We start from the raw sequence: 19,922 nt of genomic DNA, 5'->3' as shown, positions 1-19,922 counted from the left end.
ATAAAAACCTACAACAACTACCTGACTGGTCTTGGGTATTGATTAAAAACCTACAAATACTACTAAACTGGTCTTGGGTACTGTGTTAAAGCCTACTGTAAGATTGGTCTTGGGTACTGTATAAAAACCTACAAATGTTAGCAGGACTCTCACTCAAAGGTAAACTTTTCGGAGTTAGAAATGTGTAAGGACGGGGTGAATATTGTTAATATAGAGGTCAAGTGTAAACATTGCTAGGTTGGAATGAATCCTGGCTTCAGACAGGTGGTACTGTTGGTGGTTTGGTGGGGTGGTAAAGCAGGCATATAAAGTGGCATGTTCAATATTTGCTCTCTGCCACCACAGATGGTATCCATTCCTGCCAATTGGAAGTGTGTGAGCTCAGGTCCTCGCTTCTCTACCAGGAAAGGTTTCTCTGAATCTGCATGGTAAATGGATCTCCTGGTGATAGTCCACAATGGGGGTAGATAGCACCAACATTTTAGTCAACATGTTTGAGGCTTGAATATAAAATGGCGGCCACAGAGTCAGAGTTGATGGGCCTGTTTTGCAACAACTCTGTCGGTTAAAGGGATTTTCTTACCATCTAACTAGTTTTGAGAACGTTTCTGAACACAGGAACTTCCTTGTGTAAATTATGTCTCACGATACTTGAAGTGCCCCTCTTTAGCTAGACGTTGTCGATGCATGTTTCCTGTGTAAGGAGGAACCTAGAGGCTGTCACTGTTTACAAAAGTTTGGTTGTATTAATTGTAAAAATGTTAATAAAAATCTTCCTTTAAAAGATGTGTAGTAATTTATAAGTGAAAAATTCCTGAAACAGTTTTGACTGAGTGAAAGACTCAGTGTCTACCTCGTGCTGTTGTGTCTAGGGGCGTGCTATGGGCTTCACTGGTTTCACATTGGAGTGAAGTTTATTCTGTCTTCTCCATGGCTTGAAAATGCCTGAAACATTTGCCTTACACTTCACATATAACTCATCGTATCCACATCTTGAGAGTTTTTCTTTTCCCAATCACTTTACATAGTGGATAATTCAAAGTATCTCAAAGGTGTGGCTGAAAGAAAACAAAAAACTGCAGGGCTTAATTCTAAGCTATTCGGTTTAGAAACAACTGATTTGTTATTTACTGATTTCATAAAATAGTTAAAAAGGGTTCTTGGCATTACTTTTCCATTACATGTTTATCTCCATAGCTAAGACTACTTAAAAGCATTTCTTTTTTAAGATTAAGTTTAGATAGAAGAAACGGTAGAAACATACTTATTCTAGCCATTGTACATGCGTTTAAAAATAATACATTTGTCCCCATGTAATTTGCATATAACTTTGGCAAGGGCAGAAATATAACACGTATTTCAATACACTCCCCCAGTTTGCACATTTAAAAAAGTTTTGTTCTTCACATTAAAAACAATCACATCACTGTACAAAAAAAGCAACAGAAGACTAAATTAATCCGCAAGCCAGAAAAAAAGGAAACGAAATTGCATAATAATCATTTTCCAGAAAAATAGTCTGGAGAGTACAGTGTGTCTGCAAAAACCCTGTGAATTGTCGTGTACCCCTAAATGAGGCCAGCCGGGAGAGTAGCCGTGAAGAGCCAGGACAGAGAATGGAAAGTCCTATACATTCAGAACTACACAACACCTCAGACCATCCTTCCCAAGGTCACAATGTAAGTCCTTCCTGAAGAGAGGGATGTGCTTAAGGTAACTGAGGGAAAGGCATGCCTTAACTATTCATGCCCTGTCAACAGTCAACTTCTCAGTACTCCTCCACGACCAATCAAAACGGACATTCTACAAGCTAAGAAGAGGGAGACTAATTCCATCTGGAAATTAACTGCACCTTTCGCACAGTTTATCACAGACGTGAGTGGGTGAATGGACAGACTCGGGCCACTTCACAGCTCAATAAGACTAGACCTCCACATCAGTCACGGGTTGAAAGGGACTGTAAATACACAGTTGGCATTTCTAAAGCACTGGTCCTTTTTTTCTTGAGTCCCCCAAATATTAGTTTTGCTGCTATTTGTCTGAACAGTGTGGCCTTCAATCATTCTGTTCAGGACATGGTACATTTACTGTTATTTTCAAGCCAATCTGCAACTACATATAACCACATATTTCCAGGTTCCATGGGTGCCGACAGTTATATTTCCTCTCCCATGTCTGTTTTCTTAGTTTTGGCTTTTGTCATCTAAATTTAGAGTAGTGTGAAACACAGGATAGGCCAGTTCTTCTCTGCGCTCCACTTTCGGCTGGAGTTGGTTTGGCCCTATCCCAGCCGATGTCATCGTAAACCCAAACATCTTCATCGTGAACTCTATAATTTGGTTAACAGAGCATTACACACACAAAAAGAAACCCATGCTGTCTGAAGTTAAAAAAATAAAAAAAGCCAAAGCCAAATTTATCACTTAGCAGAAGCCACGGGGGAAGAATGCAGCGCTCTCTGAACATTCAAACAGAATTTGTATCTGCCAAGCTGAGTATATCAAACTCTGATACCTGCCTGACAGATGAGTCAAAAGAATAACATGCTGCTGTTGCAAACATCTTCCAGCAACCGTCTCCCTCTCTAGCCCTCCCCCCTTCTCTACCAAGCTCCAGAGTGTTTTTGTGTGCGGGGTGCTGTAGAGTCCACACACCACACGCTCCAGGCCGTGCGTTTCCTCCGCCCACGTCAAGGCTCCAACGGAATTGGGTGTTACGGATGAGCGGGGGAAGGCGCCAGCCCAATCGGTTCCACTCGGGCGGAACCACGCTGATCCGCTCTCCGGACAGGACATCAACCGTAGCCGGTGTGGGCGTGCCTCCCTCTGAAGGTCATGGCATAATTACGCACACACAACGTACATGGCACATTGGGAGCACAGGAGGCACGGTTGTACTGCCTGTTGACGCTCCTCATCCGGCTGGTCACGTTTGGTCTTGCTGTGAGGCCATTCTGCTGTCCACAAGGCCCCTCCCAACCGGCGCCTCCCGGGTCGGGTCTCACCTCGGGGTTCAAAGGGCATTGGGATTCAAATGCCAGGTCCCTTTCCGAGTCGGCCGCTGTTGCAGGAAAGCCAAACACTGTGTTCAGTGAGCATTGGGCGAGGGTGTGTTGCTCTTTTTTTATTTTCTGATTCCACAGAGCAATTCTCCCGACCGGAGTTTTGCCGGTCTTCAACGATCAAGGTCCGATATAATCTTTCAGTTTTTTCTTTTCTGTTAAAGGCATGCACACTGATCACCACGTACGAATGCAGAACAAACTAGTAAATGGACACAGCCTCTGTCAAGAGCACAATTCAAAATAACACCTTGTTCTTTACAGAAACACTACTTTCTAAGTCTTTTTCTATGACCTGATGAGATCCTCCTCTCAGACACTGTCAGATCCATTGACACAAGTGCTTTGAAATGAAACATTTGAAAATACAGACATTTAAAACATTTGAAGTAGATCCTAATCAACAGCATGTTTTGCTGACTCCCCTCCCACATGAAGACAAATACGTTTATTTTTTAAATACTTCCTCAACTAAATTATATTAAATAATATAAAATAACTTTCAAACAGGAAGTTAATCATAAGGATGGCACTAACTGTCAGAAGAAATATGATATCAACTCAGTAACAGTGATATTATAGTGACTCGTCACAGTGATTAGTGATATGATGATTGGGTTTCTCACTAGCCACCGTTCAAGGAGAATATACCTCTTCATTTCTCTTTGTCTCAAGTCATGTCCTCTCTTGTGTCCACCCCCTCTCTTTCTCCACTCTCTCACACTCTCTCGCTATCCCGTTTCTTTTTGCCAGTCTCATAGAAGTCACCACTATAAAGTTCTGGGGGAAAAAAACCATGAATCGGGTTGTTAGGAGTTGGTGGCAGGTGAGCAGTTTTTGAGTGCAGGTATTGTTATTTAAAGCCTCCGTTGGTTCCTCTCTAAATGTTACACCAAGGAGGACAGGAGAAAAAGACTCAGCTGTCATCCCAACCCAGATTTAAAGGTGAAGGTGCCAGCGGTAGAGAACAGGAGAGAAGATGTGTTTATAATATTCCTTCACTGTGTTTGTTTTAATATTCGTTTGCCAGGAGACGAAACATAAACGTAATTTTTTCCCCGGCACCAGCTCTTTAAAATTGTTCTGGGAGGGCAACACTTCTCTGGGATCCCAATGACGGGATTGGTTCACTACTCCGGAGAGCAATTTAAGAGCTACACCATTCTCTCTGCAGAGAAGAGAGGGGTCAGAGGGCAGATTCCCTGAACTTTGCCTTCGGAGAGTAGATCATTGTCACGACAGCCCTTCCGCTCCTTTTACAGTTAAGGATCCCTCCTCACGGTAGATATGAGCCAGAACAGCACCGTGACAGACGATCAGTCCCCTCCTCGGCCCCACCGGCTCTGGCCCGGAAACTATACAGGCGACAGCCTCTCCCACATGACCCAACTGAAAAACAATTCCCATGTCAAGGTATGAAAAAAAGCCAAGTAAGAAAAAAAAAAAAAATGTGCACCAAATATTCTACGGCATCTTTCACCATGCCCTTTTTTCCACCTCCTTCCTAATCAAACTCTGAAAAGAGAGCAAAATAGTCCCCCCCCCCCCCGCCTCGTCGCACTGCCACAGATTCTAGCCTGTCTCCATCAGACGTAGGCGGACTCGCTGGACTGGGTCCGGCCCATGTTGGGGGGCTGCGACAGGTGGGCCATGTCCTTCTTGCGGATCTCGCAGATGGACTTCCGGCGAGCCTGCACGCCTCGGATGGCGGCCTTGATCTTCCTCCAGCCCAGGTGGTTGAGCTCCGCCAGGTTGAGCAGCACACAGACGCCGCTCACGGCGAACATGAACACCAGGAAGACCGTCTTCTCGGTGGGCCGCGACACGTAGCACTCCACCTCCTTCAGGCACGGGTAGCGGTCGCACTCAAAGATTCCCGGCACACTGAAGCCATACAGGAAGTACTGGCCCGCCAGGAATCCGATCTCCAGCGCGTTGCGGAACACCACCTGGATGATGTAGAAGCGCGAGATACCCTCCTGCTGGCGCTGCTTGGACTTCTTGCCGTGTGTCAGTCCACGGGGCGCGTTGGGGATCTCCTTGACCTCCATGCAGTCGTGTTCATCTTTCCCACCTCCGTCGCCGTGGTGCACCATGATGCCGTTGATGTTGCGGAGCTTTCGGGCGCTGCCATGGCTGTACTCGGAGCGCTCCAGCAGCGGGTAGAGGAAGGAGTAGCGGCGGTCGCGCTGCTTGGCCGACTGGTGCACGGAGTAGGTGATGAAGCACAGGCTGGGTGTGCACACCAGGATGATCTGGAAGACCCAGTAGCGGATGTGCGAGATGGGGAAGGCCTTGTCATAGCAGGCCTGGTTGCATCCCGGCTGCAGGGTGTTGCATATGAACATGGTCTGCTCGTCCTCGTACACCGTCTCGCCCACTATGGCCACAATCAGGATCCGAAAGATCACCACCACGGTCAGAAGAATCCTGTCAGGGATGAAGAAAATAAAGTATGACAGTTGTATTTTCTCAGTGGAGACTTTCTCAGTAAAAACAGATTTTGGGGCTCTGAGAAGTCATCGTGGGTATTGTGGCACTTGTGGCTCTTGGAGTCTTCTACATTTTGTGTTACAGCATGAAATCACAATGGACTTAATTGGATTTTTTTTTTAACTGATTAATGCACAAAAAGGGTCCATAAGTGGCCAAGTGAAAGGTCAAATCTGCATATTTTTCTAAATTAATTAAAAACAGAAAATAATTGATTACATAAGTATTCACACCCTTTGATGTGACACCTGAGTGAGCTGTGTTACAAACAATCGGTTAGCACAATTCCTAACAAAAACAACATAATAAAGATGATGTAACGTTCAAAGCAAATCCAGAATGAGGTTCTTCAAAAGCACTAATCAAGGATAGGATATAAGAACATTTCTAAGGCATTTAATATCCCCCGGAGCTCAGTAAAGTAATTTATTAAGAAGGCTTTAAGAGGGCACTAGTCAGAGAGGCCACCAAGTGACCTATGGCAACTCTAATAGAGTTACAGTCTTTCACAGCTGAGCTGGGAGACATATTGCAACAATGGCCCGGGTGCTTCACAAAAGTGACCTTAATGGGAAGGTGCCATTGTTGAAAAAATTAAGAGGTCATGTGGGAGACTCTGACAGCAAGTGAAAGGAGATTACACTCACCTAAAGGATTATTAGGAACACCATACTAATACTGTGTTTGACCCCCTTTCGCCTTCAGAACTGCCTTAATTCTACGTGGCACTGATTCAACAAGGTGCTGAAAGCATTCCTTAGAAATGTTGGTCCATATTGATAGGATAGCATCTTGCAGTTAATGGAGATTTGTGGGATGCACATCCAGGGCACGAAGCTCCCGTTCCACCACATCCCAAAGATGCTCTATTGGGTTGAGATCTGGTGACTGTGGGGGCCATTTCAGTACATTGAACTCATTGTCATGTTCAAGAAACGAATTTGAAATGATTCGAGCTTTGTGACATGGTGCATTATCCTGCTGGAAGTAGCCATCAGAGGATGGGTACATGGTGGTCATAAAGGGATGGACATGGTCAGAAACAATGCTCAGGTAGGCCGTGGCATTTTAATGATGCCCAGTTGGCACTAAGGGGCCTAAAGTGTGCCAAGAAAACATCCCCCACACCATTACACCACCACCACCAGCCTGCACAGTGGTAACATGGCATGATGGATCCATGTTCTCATTCTGTTTACGCCAAATTTCGGGCTCTACCATCTGAATGTCTCAACAGAAATCGAGACTCATCAGACCAGGCAACATTCTTCCAGTCTTCAACTGTCCAATTTTGGTGAGCTTGTGCATATTGTAGCCTCTTTTTCCTATTTGTAGTTGAGATGAGTGGTACCCGGTGGGGTCTTCTGCTGTTGTAGCCCATCCGCCTCAAGGTTGGGCATGTTGTGGCTTCACAAATGCTTTGCTGCATACCTCGGTTGTAACAAGTGGTTATTTCAGTTGCTCTTCTATCAGCTTGAATCAGTTGGGCCATTCTCCTCTGACCTCTAGCATCAACAAGGCATTTTCGCCCACAGGACTGCCGCATACTGGATGTTTTTCCCTTTTCACACCATTCTTTGTAAACCCTAGAAATGGTTGTGCGTGAAAATCCCAGTAACTGAGCAGATTGTGAAATACTCAGACCGGCCCGTCTGGCACCAACAACCATGCCACGCTCAAAATTGCTTAAATCACCTTTCTTTCCCATTCTGACATTCAGTTTGGAGTTCAGGAGATTGTCTTGACCAGGACCACACCCCTACATGCATTGAAGCAACTGCCATGTGATTGGTTGATTAGATAATTGCATTAATGAGAAATTGAACAGGTGTTCCTAATAATCCTTTAGGTGAGTGTATATGGCCTGATGAGACTTTAAGCGCTATGTTTTGTGCAAGCCTAACATGGCACATTGTCCTGAGAAGACCATCTCTACCGTGAAGCATGGTGGTGGCAGCATCATGCTATGGGGTTGTTTCTCTGCGCCAGTACCTGGAAAGTTAACTCTGCAAGAGGCCTGGGAAGATTCATCCTTCAGCAAGACAATTACCCCAAACATCCATGATCATCTCCTCAAAATTGTTCTGATTTAAAGGGACCATCAACTCCAAGAATCCGAGGAGGCGGTCGTCCATCCACTGCAGAGGTAAACTACATCCTCTACATCCAGCCATCTGCTGCACGCCCCCGAATGAGGTAATCAACGACTTGTTTCACCCCCGTTAACGAGAGACCGAACAAACCAAGATTCAAACTGTTCCCAGCTGAGCAACCATTACGCCAAGTACGGCATGTGTGTAAATGGACATTCGTGTACATTTGGGCGGCTGATTGTCGTTCTCCACTCAGCTGGTTCGTTCTTAATTAATTCTTAATTAGAACTTAATTCTGCAGTCCAATTTGTACTGTTTTTCTTTTTCCGATTTTGTATTAAATTGAATTTGTGACTGAGGCCCTGTTTAACCGCAATAACTTCCCACAGACACGGGACAGTCGATGTTGAGAATGTGTCCGAAACACTTTCAATGATTATAACGTTGCTCGCTCAACCAGAACGCCCTCACTAGAATCCTTACACAGCAGAAGCAACCCACTCTCTGGCCCTCTACCTAGATCGATGTCACAGGTGCCCAGGCCGCCATAAGAGAGTGCGACAAGGAAGCAATATTCGATTGCGTAAACCCCAGCTGGCCGAATACACCACCATCCACTGGACCCCTGGGCTTATCTAGGAGCAGAATTCAAACCCGGTCTTGTAATGATGAAGGGCACTTAACATACTTTTGTACATGTAATAGAACATTAGTTTATCAGATAGAGAGATAGATACAGACAGACAGATTGGTAAATAGATAGATCTTAATGTGACATGTTGAGAAAAGTAATTGTGGAAATAACCTGTGAGAAGGCATGGATATATACACAGTGTGTGCTGTCACAGAGTAGTGCTGCTTATTCATTCTGAGAGCAGTCAAGAGGCCTCTTCCTGACTGCCAACTGAAACCACTCTCACTCAGAACACTCAACTCGATTTTTCAGAAACGAAACAAAGCAGGCATTTTAATACTAGAGGACGGAAAGCCTTTTTGCGTGGCGGCGCAGGCCGCTCTCGAAGAGTTCAGAGCGAATCACACTCCACTCTATTAATAACATCGTGAATCATCGTGCTTTGCGTCATGAATTATAATAATCGCTCGGCGCACGCCAGGCGGAGGTTTAACCATCTGCGTCTGACAACACCAACCCAGCAGCCTTGGAACTAATTAAGAAGTGATACCTGTTTAAAGTGATGACGACAGTAGAATCATGTGAGTTTGTGAATGTCTTGCCATGACACATTGCCTTAGGGAAATATGTGGGAATTCTGCAGGTTTACCTGCTTACATTTGGACATGGCTAAATGTGTTAGCAATAGGGGCAACTTGAGCCTACTATCATCTACTTACCAAGGGTCTCCAAACCATTTGGGCAATGAAACGTGACATAGCATTGGAAAGTTGCAAAAGGACAGACTGACGGACAGATAGGGGCAACATGCTGGACATTACTAGTCAGATATTGTGTTACGTTTGCTTTTTGAGCCAACAGTGTCAATGTTGTTTTGATTAGACAGTAGATTGGAGACTGCAATGTCTGACAGTACCGGTAAAATTTGATTGTTATTATGATTGTTTGTGGAACAGTAAACCGCATGCCTTCAGAATAGATTTGCAAGCCCACCATAAGTGGTCTGTGAGCAAAAATAGCACTCCAAATGACAATAAATTGACCAACATCTGAGCTACAGCATGGTGTAGTCAAATTATCTGAGATACAGCATGGTGTAGTCAAAACATCTGAGATACAGCATGATGTAGTCAAAACGTCTGAGATACAGCATGGTGTAGTCAAAGCATCTGAGATACAGCATGGTGAAGTCATAACATCTGAGATACAGAATGGTGTAGTCAAAACATCTGAGATACAGAATGGTGTAGTCAAAACATCTGAGATACAGCATGGTGTAGTCAAAGCATCTGAGATACAGCATGGTGAAGTCATAACATCTGAGATACAGCATGGTGCAGTCAAAGCATCTGAGATACAGCATGGTGTAGTCAAAACATCTGAGATACAGCATGGTGTAGTCAAAGCATCTGAGATACAGCATGGTGGAGTCATAACATCTGAGATACAGCATGGTGTAGTCAAAGCATCTGAGATACAGCATGGTGTAGTCAAAACAACTGAGATACGGCATGGTGTAGTCAAAACAACTGAGATACAGCATGGTGTCGTCAAAACATCTGAGATACAGCATGGTGGAGTCAAAACATCTGAGATACAGCATGGTGTAGTCAAAGCATCTGAGATGCAGCATGGTGTAGTCAAAACATCTGAGATACAGCATGGTGTCGTCAAAACATCTGAGATACAGCATGGTGTAGTCAAAGCATCTGAGATACAGCATGGTGAAGTCAAAACATCTGAGATACAGCATGGTGTAGTCAAAGCATCTGAGATACAGCATGGTGTAGTCAAAACATCTGAGATACAGCATGGTGTAGTCAAAACGCCAAACCATAGTGTAATCCGGTCCCTGAGGAATTGCCACATTCTCAAGTTTAAGTTGGATACAGGGTTGGTATTGCCAAATAGTTAGATGTCGTTTGATTGCTCCAGGGGATTGTTCATCTACCAATTGGAACAGCTTTACCGGCCGGCACATGCCACAGATGTGGGATCAGGGGGGATTTTTTAATCTGACCCAAAGTCAGCCCGTATTCACATATACCTCTCAGGCAATGGAATAAATGTGAACTCTCCTAACCCGCCCACCTGCAATCTGTGCTGGATGAAAATGCAGTAGAAAGGAAAATAAATAACTGCCTATGCCCTTGTACTGACTCTGTAAAGGAGCTTAGGATGGAGAGTAATTCAAAATAGCAGCTCTGAAGCCTTGTTGCTTGAAGCAGGTAGATATCAGTCAATGGTGTTGAAAAAAAATGAATAGATACAGAGGGAAAGAATCAAATTAGTGTAAGACCAATTAGCTCCGGCCAGGGATTTAAAAAGTCACAGAAATAGTAATTTTGCTTAAATTAAGGAGAATAAAACCTGCCACTGGGGTGGGGAGAGTGAAAAAAAAACGGAAAGCGATGAAAGACGAAAATCTCATCAGGGAGATATATATATATTATATAATGGTTCCAGCACGCAAACCAACATCCTTAATCTGCATCAGGGCCAATGGAGGATTCTTGCATTAGGATTTTGGTTATTTTCTGCCATCAGACATATACTACCTATGCCTGCGTCTTTACCTTCTTCTTAATATCTTCCATAATTTTTCCCCTTCTTGTCTCTCAATTTCCCCCTCGCCCTTTCTCTCTCTCTCTCTCTCCCTCCATCCCTCCATCCCTCCATTCCTAACCCCCTCCCCCTTCCCACTATCTCGGCCGTGCGTTTCAACGGAATAAGCTTCAAATAGAGATTATTTTCCCTTTTTGTGTGAAGCCTCATTGTCGACAGAATCTGTCCAGTGGTGGATGAAACCCCCTTTGTGAATCTTTGTGAAAATTTTTCCGAACCAGTCGACTGTGCTTCTGTTTGCCTAGCCCCCCTTCCCCACCTGCTTCTCCACAGTGTCCTAACTCCACCCTCCAGCACCCTAGTATTTTTTTTACGCTAAATTGCTCCCGTTTGCATTTTCATTCAACCACCTGTGATTATGTAAAATAAAATAAAAAACCATCCTGACCACAGAACGCAGGCAGCTTCTTTTTCCATTTCATCGAGGTTTGAACAAAAGCCAAGGGGGAGGTTCATTTGTTTGAAGTCATGTTCCTATGTAAAGCAATGACTAATTAAGTGTGTGCAACGTCGTATGAAGTTAATGATACATTCTGTCTCACAGAGTGCACATGAAAAGCTGAGCAGAGTGCATTGTTTGTTGCCACCACACACAACAAAAACACAGAGATGCCTTTTGACGTGATGCTACTGTACAAGAAGAGGAAGAGCCATCGCTTACTGATTTATTAATGTGGCTCTACCATCAATGAGGCTTACTGATTCATTAATGTGGCTCTCCCTTTGATGTGGCTTACTGATTAATCTGTCTCTCCGATTGGTGTGGCTAACTGATTCATCAATGTGGCTCTCCAATTGGTGTGGCTCACTGACTCAGGAATCTCTCTACGATTGGTGTGGCTAACTGGTTCATCAATGTGGCTCCCCAATTGGTGTGGTTTACTGACTCATGAATCTCTCTCCGATTGGTGTGGCTAACTGATTCATCCATGTGGCTCCCCAATTGGTGTGGCTTACTGAGTCATGAATCTCTCTCCGATTGGTGTGGCTAGCTGATTCATCAGTGTGGCTCTCCAATTGGTGTGGCTTACTGACTCATGAATCACTCTCCGATTGGTGTGGCTAACTGATTCATCAGTGTGGCTCTCCAACTGGTGTGGCTCACTGACTCATGAATCTCTCTCCGATTGGTGTGGCTAACTGATTCATTAATGTGGCTTTCCAATTGGGGGGACTGATTCATGAAGGTGGCTGTTCCTGTAACCCCTGCAGATAATATTTCGTTCTTTAGACGGGTCGGAGCAGGAGAGGGGGCAAAAACCCACAAACTCTACCTACAAATACCCCCCCCCCTCCCTTCCCTCCCACCTCCACTATCCCCTTGCACCCGACTTCCTCTGCCAGTTACCACGGCAACAACAGAGGGGCAGAAAGGGAGTGAGAGAAAGGAGGTGCGCTCATCAGCTCAGTCTCAGCTGGGAGGACCAGCTCTGGTGTAGCAAAGCTGCTTGGCTTCCCAGCAAGCTGAGAAGAAACACCGGCAGGCAGGATGCTACAGTGCAGGCAGCCAAATGTGTCGTCCTAAATGTTGCTGAAGTTGTTTCATCTGCGACCACGGCTTCAATCCCGCTGGGGGGGGGGGGGGGGGGGGTGGGCTACTTGATGACAGGGCACCTGAGACTATGGGCATTGTGGGGGAAATTTCACACGAGGGGGCTGCAAGAAGAGCAAAATGCATTGGATAGTAAAATAACCCAAAAAACCTTAAGGTCCACTGGTTTTGATATACTGCCACCTGATGACTACAAGCACAAACAGTATATAACAGTGTTTCCCAATCCTGGTCCCGCGGACCCCAAGGGGTGCACGTTTATGTTTTTTGGGGATATTTTACCATCCAATGCATTTTGCTCTTCCAAAGCAATACTATCCTATTATTATTATGCCATCATTGACTAGAAAAACATCAGGCTAAGCAATGTTATTAGAAAGTATTAAAATCCTTTCTAGTAGGTCAGTGGTCGGCATTTTTTCTTAAAATTTCTATATACATGTTTTCAATCAGAGGAAGTTGACCTAGTAGACTTAAAGAGATCAGTTTATGAAAGATGTACTTAAACATTACACTGCAGTAATGCAGCCAAGCTCAAAGCCAACTAGAAAAAAGGCCACTACAACCATTCCAAAAGGCACATTTATGCAGATTAGTTTTTAATGGCAGCAGACATTAGGACCCTGCAGACATTTTGGACCACAGGGAAGGCTGTTTGTTTGGCTCTCTGGGCATCAGACCAGTTGCAGTGGACAGCACATCTGTTCAGTTCAGAGGTGAAAAATGGTGTGCGAGGTAACTGCTGTTTCCGAATTCACGTAAAACTATACATACAGTTGTTCAACCCTATGCTAAACTAGCTAGTGTCCTGGCAGATTTGAGAATGATTGTACAATGTCTCCTACCAACTGATTTTAATGAAGATCAGTGAAGATGCTGAGATAATGTCTGGAATGTAGACATTTGTTATTATAAAATGGGAAGAAATAAAATGTGTCATGTTGGTAGGTTTTTAAATTAAAAACAAAATTGTGTAGCATATAGAAATTTTCATATTTCAAATTCACATTTGAGTGATTTCCCAGCCACACTTCAACAAACAGTTAGGGGGCAACCAAAATTTTTTGGGGATTTGCCCTGCAACTCCTCCAGGAATCCACTATGTCAACTTTCTATGACCCCGAACATCAGACATTGTGGTAATATGATGTGACTGCACTGAATCGGTGGTGGTGAACCGATAGTTCTGCAATTGCACTCGAACAGGCAACCTTCAACTCCAACATCATTTGTCATGCGGTTCCCTCACACCCCATTTTGTAAATTTCCATGTTTTCTCCGGTCATCGCCCTACGTATTAGGTAGCGGCTGACAGGACACTATGACCAGTCAACCTGTGAAGAGTCAAAGCTGATTTGTTTCTCCTGTGATATGAACATCTGTAATCCTGTTGTGGCACTCTCTCTCTCTTGGCTTCTCCTGCTCCTTCAACTGTCCTCATCCCTTTAACTTTAGCCCAGCTACCCAAACCCCTCGCTCCACCTAAACACTACACACTATACACACAGAGGTTCTGCCTCTGAGACAATTTCTAGAGAAGAGGATGACTTCATTTTGAATCGTAAGGCAACATTGAAATCTCTCTGTACCGAGTCCTTCCTTTAGAGCAGGGGTGTCAAACCGGTTCCACGTAGGGCCGAGTGTCTGCAGGTTTTTGGTTTTTCCTATAAATTGGTTCCTAGTTCATACCTACACAACCAGGTGAGGGTAGAAACTAACCAATCAGTGACCTAATTAACCAATCAAGTACAAGGAGAGAGCAAAAACCTGCAGACACTCGGCCCTCCGTGGAACCGGTTTGACACCTGTGCTTTAGAGGTTCACTCTGGGAACACAAGCACTCAATTGAAGTTGATAATCTCTTTTTTTATACCAATGCAAATTAGGTGCAGGTGTGCGGGTGGTTTGGATAGGGGGATGCATTGCTTTCTCGGTTTAAATTGGCTAGAATCAGAAGTCACTCTTAATTTGTCTCCTCCAAATACATGTTTGCAAGGTGTGACTTTTCATCTAGAAATACATTTCAGATGGATGATCGTGTGACCGTTATGAACCTTAAACTCTCAGAAGTCAGGTCAACTAATAGAGCCCAGAGTCTGAGCTAAACATGGCGAAGCTGCATTTAGCAGTTATGCTACACAACTGGAATAAACTACCAGAAGATGTTAGATGGGCCTGAAACGTATACATTTTTAAATCCAGGTTAGAAACACTTCTCTTTTCACGTGCCTATGACTGAGCGCTTAAGCTTTACCACATTGTTAGCCTTACAGCTTTTAAAACGTCCTCATGGAATCTACTACGGAATCTACCAGTTATGTTTTTATTTTCTATTTTCTTATTCTATGTTTAATTACTATGATGTCGTCCCCCTTGTTTTATTATTAAGGTGGTTAGAGTCCCCCTTGTTTTATTATCAAGGTGGTTAGAGTCCCCCTTGTTTTATTATCAAGGTGGTTAGAGTCCCCCTTGTTTTATTATTAAGGTGGTTAGAGTCCCCCTTGTTTTATTATTATGGTGGTTAGAGTCCCCCTTGTTTTATTATTAGGTGGTTAGAGTCCCCCTTCTTTCATTATTAGGTGGTTAGAGTCCCCCTTCTTTTATTATTAAGGTGGTTGTTTTATTGATGTTTTCATTCTAGTATTTGTTTTCATTCTATGGTAATTTAATATTTTTCACTGTAAAGCACATTGAATTGCTTCTATGTATTAATTGTGCTATATAAATAAATGTGCTTGCTTGCTCTGAAAAGAATCTCCTGGCTTCATCCCTTTAAATGTTTCCAGAATCCCCTTGGCCTCATCGCTTAACTCACTCAATACATCGTCCATCTGGTAACATCCCTTTAACTCTACATGCAGCCATTTGTCTTGCCTGTCTTGATGCGCCTGGACATCAAGGCCAACCAACCCTAAGATCCGGCTGTCTTTATAGCCGGCCATTTGCCATATTTGCTGCCAGCTTGTCCACGATGAGGTCAAAGAACCAGGCAAAACTTTCCCCAGAGCACGATCCGTTCCCTGCATTCCTCACACAACACACACAACACGCATGTCTACGCAACACACACGCGTCTACGCAGCACACACATGTCTGCACACACAGGTTCTTTCACTCGGGAACACAGTGTGTTATGGCTCTGCCACAGTTCTCCGGTCCTTGGGGAGTTCTTCGGTGGCTTTCCTGGACCTCGTCCACCTCTGTCACATTCCAACGGAACACCGTTCCTACATCCACGCGCATCACACCACACATAAACCACACACACGCATGCACACACACACACATTTTTAAAAGACACCAATCACACACATAGGCTCAAACACATACAAATACAGACGGATACACAGATGTTCCACCAAGGCCAATTGGCTCTGTCCTGTCTGACATTGCTTTGTCTTGTGCCTGTTGAGATGTTTGGATTTGTATTGGACATCAGAATAATAATGGTTTGCATTGAATGGCACAGTGATAATGACTTGTATTTAAAGGCTCAGTAATCATGATTTGTAGTTGATGGCTCAGTAATAATGATTTTTGTTGGACATCCCAGTAATATTTATTTGTATTGGACGGCTCAGTAATAATTTTATGTATTGAATGGCCCAGTAATGATGACTTGTATTGGACGGTTCAGTAATAGTTATTAGTACTGGACGGCTCAGTAATAATTTTATGTATTGAATGGCCCAGTAATGATGACTTGTATTGGACGGTTCAGTAATAGTTATTAGTACTGGATGGCTCAGTAACACTTTTATGTATTGAATGGCCCAGTAATGATGACTTGTATTGGACGGTTCAGTAACTGTTATTTGTATTGGAGATAATGTACAGAACGTCAGTGTTTATCCTGCACAATAGCCAACCAAACAAATGTATACATTTATCGATATCAAAGTGAATTTTTACTTTCTGCTAAAACAACAACCTAGTCTTGTCACCTGGAATGCCAGACTCATATGTAAAAATATTGTGTAGCCTTTTTCTTCAATATCAATAGACATGACCCAGACTGTTGTTTATTTGAAAAGTTCAGTTGCCATGCTGGCTGACAACATTTTTATTCCTTGCTTGCTAGTTAGCCAACAGCCAACTTCAATCGTTTGCTTGTTAGTCAACAGTTCCCAGAATCGTTTCCAGCAACACATGGTCCGATAGCAATGCTAGCTTTTCTCATTCATTCGGCTATGGAGGAAAAATGTAGTCCAGTGAGTGTTCTTGTCAGACGAACAGCCCTCACAACAAATCTTGAGTTTTGGTAGATGGGATTAATTTTTGGCGGATAGTGTGTTCATGCTAAATAAAGTGCTAGCAGAAAGGCAGTGACATCGCTTTCCTCAGTCTGTTAAAAAGTAATCTGAAATTTCCCCCGTATGCGAGTTTTCATTCAAAGCTCTACAGATGTTGTCTATAGCCATTCAAAGTATGCGGAAGTGGCCATCGGGCTTGAGTGACTTGGCAATGGACTGATGGCTGTGCAGCCGTTGTCATGGCAACACATGGGAAGGGGAAGGTCACGAGGAGCAGCATGAGATCGGGGACAGGAGCGTGGCCATAATCCACAAATAATCTGTGGTTTTGGACTGTCCAGAGCCTGTGAGATTGGCCTCGGCCGAGCCCAAATCACCCTCATGATGGATTCACACTCCATCAACAGCCAGCAGTGCATGTTTAGCACCCTCTATAGCACTCCTACATCACCCTCTATAGCACTCCTACATCACCCTCTGTAGCACTCCTACATCACCCTCTATAGCACTCCTACATCATCCTCTATAGCACTCCAACATCACCCTCTATAGAACTCTTACATCATCCTCTATAACACTCTTACAACACACTCTATAGCACTCCTACATCATCCTGTATAGCACTCCTACATCACCCTCTATAGCACTCCTACAACATCCTCTATAGCACTTCTACATCACCCTCTATACCACTCCTACATCACCCTCCAAATCCATTTAACAATTTTTGGTTTCTAGGGGTCTGGAGCATTGGGCTAGAAAAGTCAACATTTATTTTTAACCTTTTCACTTCGCCAAAAGTCATGTATCGCTCCTTACATGAAGATCAACATTCCTCTGTATGAAGGCTACAGACTCGGCTACAGCAGCCCTGGACAGGCCACCAGGGGAAAACAGTTTGTTCTGGGCTGTGTCATCCACCTCCAGGATGCTGTTACTGGCGAGGTCATTCTCCCCTTCACCACTAACACCAGATTACAGGGTGCACCGCTGAAGTGTGATTCACTTCCCTGGTACCACGCCGACCACAACCTGTTCTGTGTTTTAGACACTGAGTTACATGCAGCGTGAAACATGTATGTGTTGGACGGCGTGTATAGTCCACAACCAAATACACGCTGTGTCATCCTGCAGTGCTGCTGATCGGGACCCTGGGATACTTACACAGGCTGGCTGTGAGTCGCCCTCAGATTGAATAACTACATAAGACCACCTTAGAGAGGCTGACGAGTTACTACTTTGTGTCAGTGTTCAGGGGCAGTCTTGCCCTGTGGATTGGGTGCTGTTTATATCATGTCCATGTGTCAGTGGACACAACAACCTTTGTAGTGTTTCAATCCTATTTGAATGTAAATTAGATTTTTCCAGGATTTGAATAAAAGGTTTTGTGTGTCTGTGAGTGTGTGTCTCTCTGTGTGTGTGTGTGTGTGTGTGTGTGTGTTACATTTGTTACATTTGTGTGTATGTACATTTGCTCATGCACATCTGGGTGTACAACACAATTTGTTTGGACAAAGTGAAAACCAATTTACCATAAAGTGTATTTGCCAGTCAAGTGGCTTCTCTTTTTGTCTATCTGTCTCTATTTTTCTTTAACTCTCTCTCTATGTATCTCTGCATCATGATAGGGTGAATGTTGAATAGTTAATGGGAAGATGAGGGAATGTGATAACGTGTTAGGGGAAGTGTGAATTCATTGTTACATTCAGCATGCGGTTATTAATATTTGGCTGCTAACAGTGTCTGGCTCACTTCGTTTTGGCAGTGCAAATATTTCCCTGAGAGTGAAAGAGTAAATATAGCGACGGTACTGCAATTTGCTTACGCATGTGTTTGTATGTTTGGCCAGCCATCTGTCTATTTGACTGTGTGTGTGTGAGTGTGTCTGTGTGTGTTGTGGGTAAATGTAAATATGTTTCATACATGACATTTGGTGTGTGTGCCTTTTCTGTTGTATGTTTTTCCACTGTACTGTGCGTGTGCGTGTGCGTTTGCGCGTGCGTGTGTGTGTGTGTGTGTGTGTGTGTGTGTGTGTACAGGTATAGTAAATGGTCATATTTACTAACTGATCCGCTGGTCATGTGAACAAGCAAAAACATTCAGGTGGACTAAAAAGGTAATCTACTCTTGCTTCACCCAGCACAGCCAGAAGGGGAGTGGCTACCCCTCAGAGTCTGGCTCCTCTCTATGTTTCTTCCTAGGTTCTGACCCTGCTAGGATGATTTTCAGAGCCACTGTGCACTATTGATGACTACTGATGTAAAAAGGGTTTTATAAAATACATTGATTGATTGATACTTGTTAGGACCAAAAATCCTTACAAGGTAAGTAAAACAAGGATTACTCAGCTTTCCTTAGGGGTAACATTTTGGGTTAAAGTTAGAGGTGAGTTTAGGGGTCAGAACTTAGTTCAATACTTGTGAAGGCCTCGAAAACAAAATAATATTTTAGGGTTAGGGGATATTAAACTTTCTTTTTTAACTAGCAAATCTGATTGAGTTTCAAGTTGCAAAATGGTGTAGATAGGATATAAATAAAGGTAGAGTGGCCTGCATTCAGAATGCACATGGTTAAGAAGCATGCACAAAGGGAACAGCCTGATAAGACAGCCAGATAGTTCTGGCTGTTTATACATGGTCACACACACACACAAATAGACACACTCGAACACAAAATCTTGTTTTTCCATTATGCCTATAGCCCAAACACATGGAACTGCAGCCCAGTAAAACAGCGCTGATTGTATTTCAATCCCTAAATGTTAATGTCTTAGCTAGATAGCTTTATAGTGAGAGTGTCCCACATTGCTTACAGTTATAATGTTTCCTTGCTGTTGGGTTTCTGCTAGATTTGCTTTTGTGTATGAACTAAAACAAGCATTTTATTCTGGCAATTTGTTCTGTTTGGTAATATCCTGTTGTAATTTCGTCTGGAGCTCCTTAATAACCTCTTGTTCTATCTGTGTGGCTAGATTTTCCCCACTGATACTCCAGCCGTCTCTCATTAGGAGATATCAGCATCGAACCAATGCAGTGTGAGAATTGGTTTTGTGATTTGAACAAACAAGTGGAGACTGGAGAGATAATCAAATTCAGATTGGGCAAGAGAGAAACAGACTGAGAGATCAAGCCAGAGAGAGAACTGTTTATCAGTACATGTAATTTTTGGCATTTTCAATTTGTAGCCCATTCAGTTTTAATCTCAGTGAGGA

At 43.7% G+C, this 19,922-nt stretch overlaps 1 protein-coding gene across 1 annotated transcript in view; it reads right to left on the bottom strand.

The window, feature by feature from the left end:
• Window positions 1-35: 35 nt before the first annotated feature.
• LOC105026875 (gap junction delta-2 protein) overlaps window positions 36-19,922 on the bottom strand; it is a 31,547-nt gene continuing 11,660 nt past the window's right edge. Inside the window, exon 2 of the mRNA XM_010898651.5 lies at window positions 36-5,491. Coding sequence (XP_010896953.1) covers window positions 4,648-5,491 — 844 coding nt within the window. The 3' untranslated portion in view covers window positions 36-4,647. The remainder of the gene's footprint in view (window positions 5,492-19,922) is intronic.

Source organism: Esox lucius, chromosome 1, assembly GCF_011004845.1.
Source record: "Esox lucius isolate fEsoLuc1 chromosome 1, fEsoLuc1.pri, whole genome shotgun sequence".
Lineage (NCBI taxonomy): Eukaryota > Metazoa > Chordata > Actinopteri > Esociformes > Esocidae > Esox > Esox lucius.
This window is presented reverse-complemented; position numbering and strand designations above follow the sequence as displayed.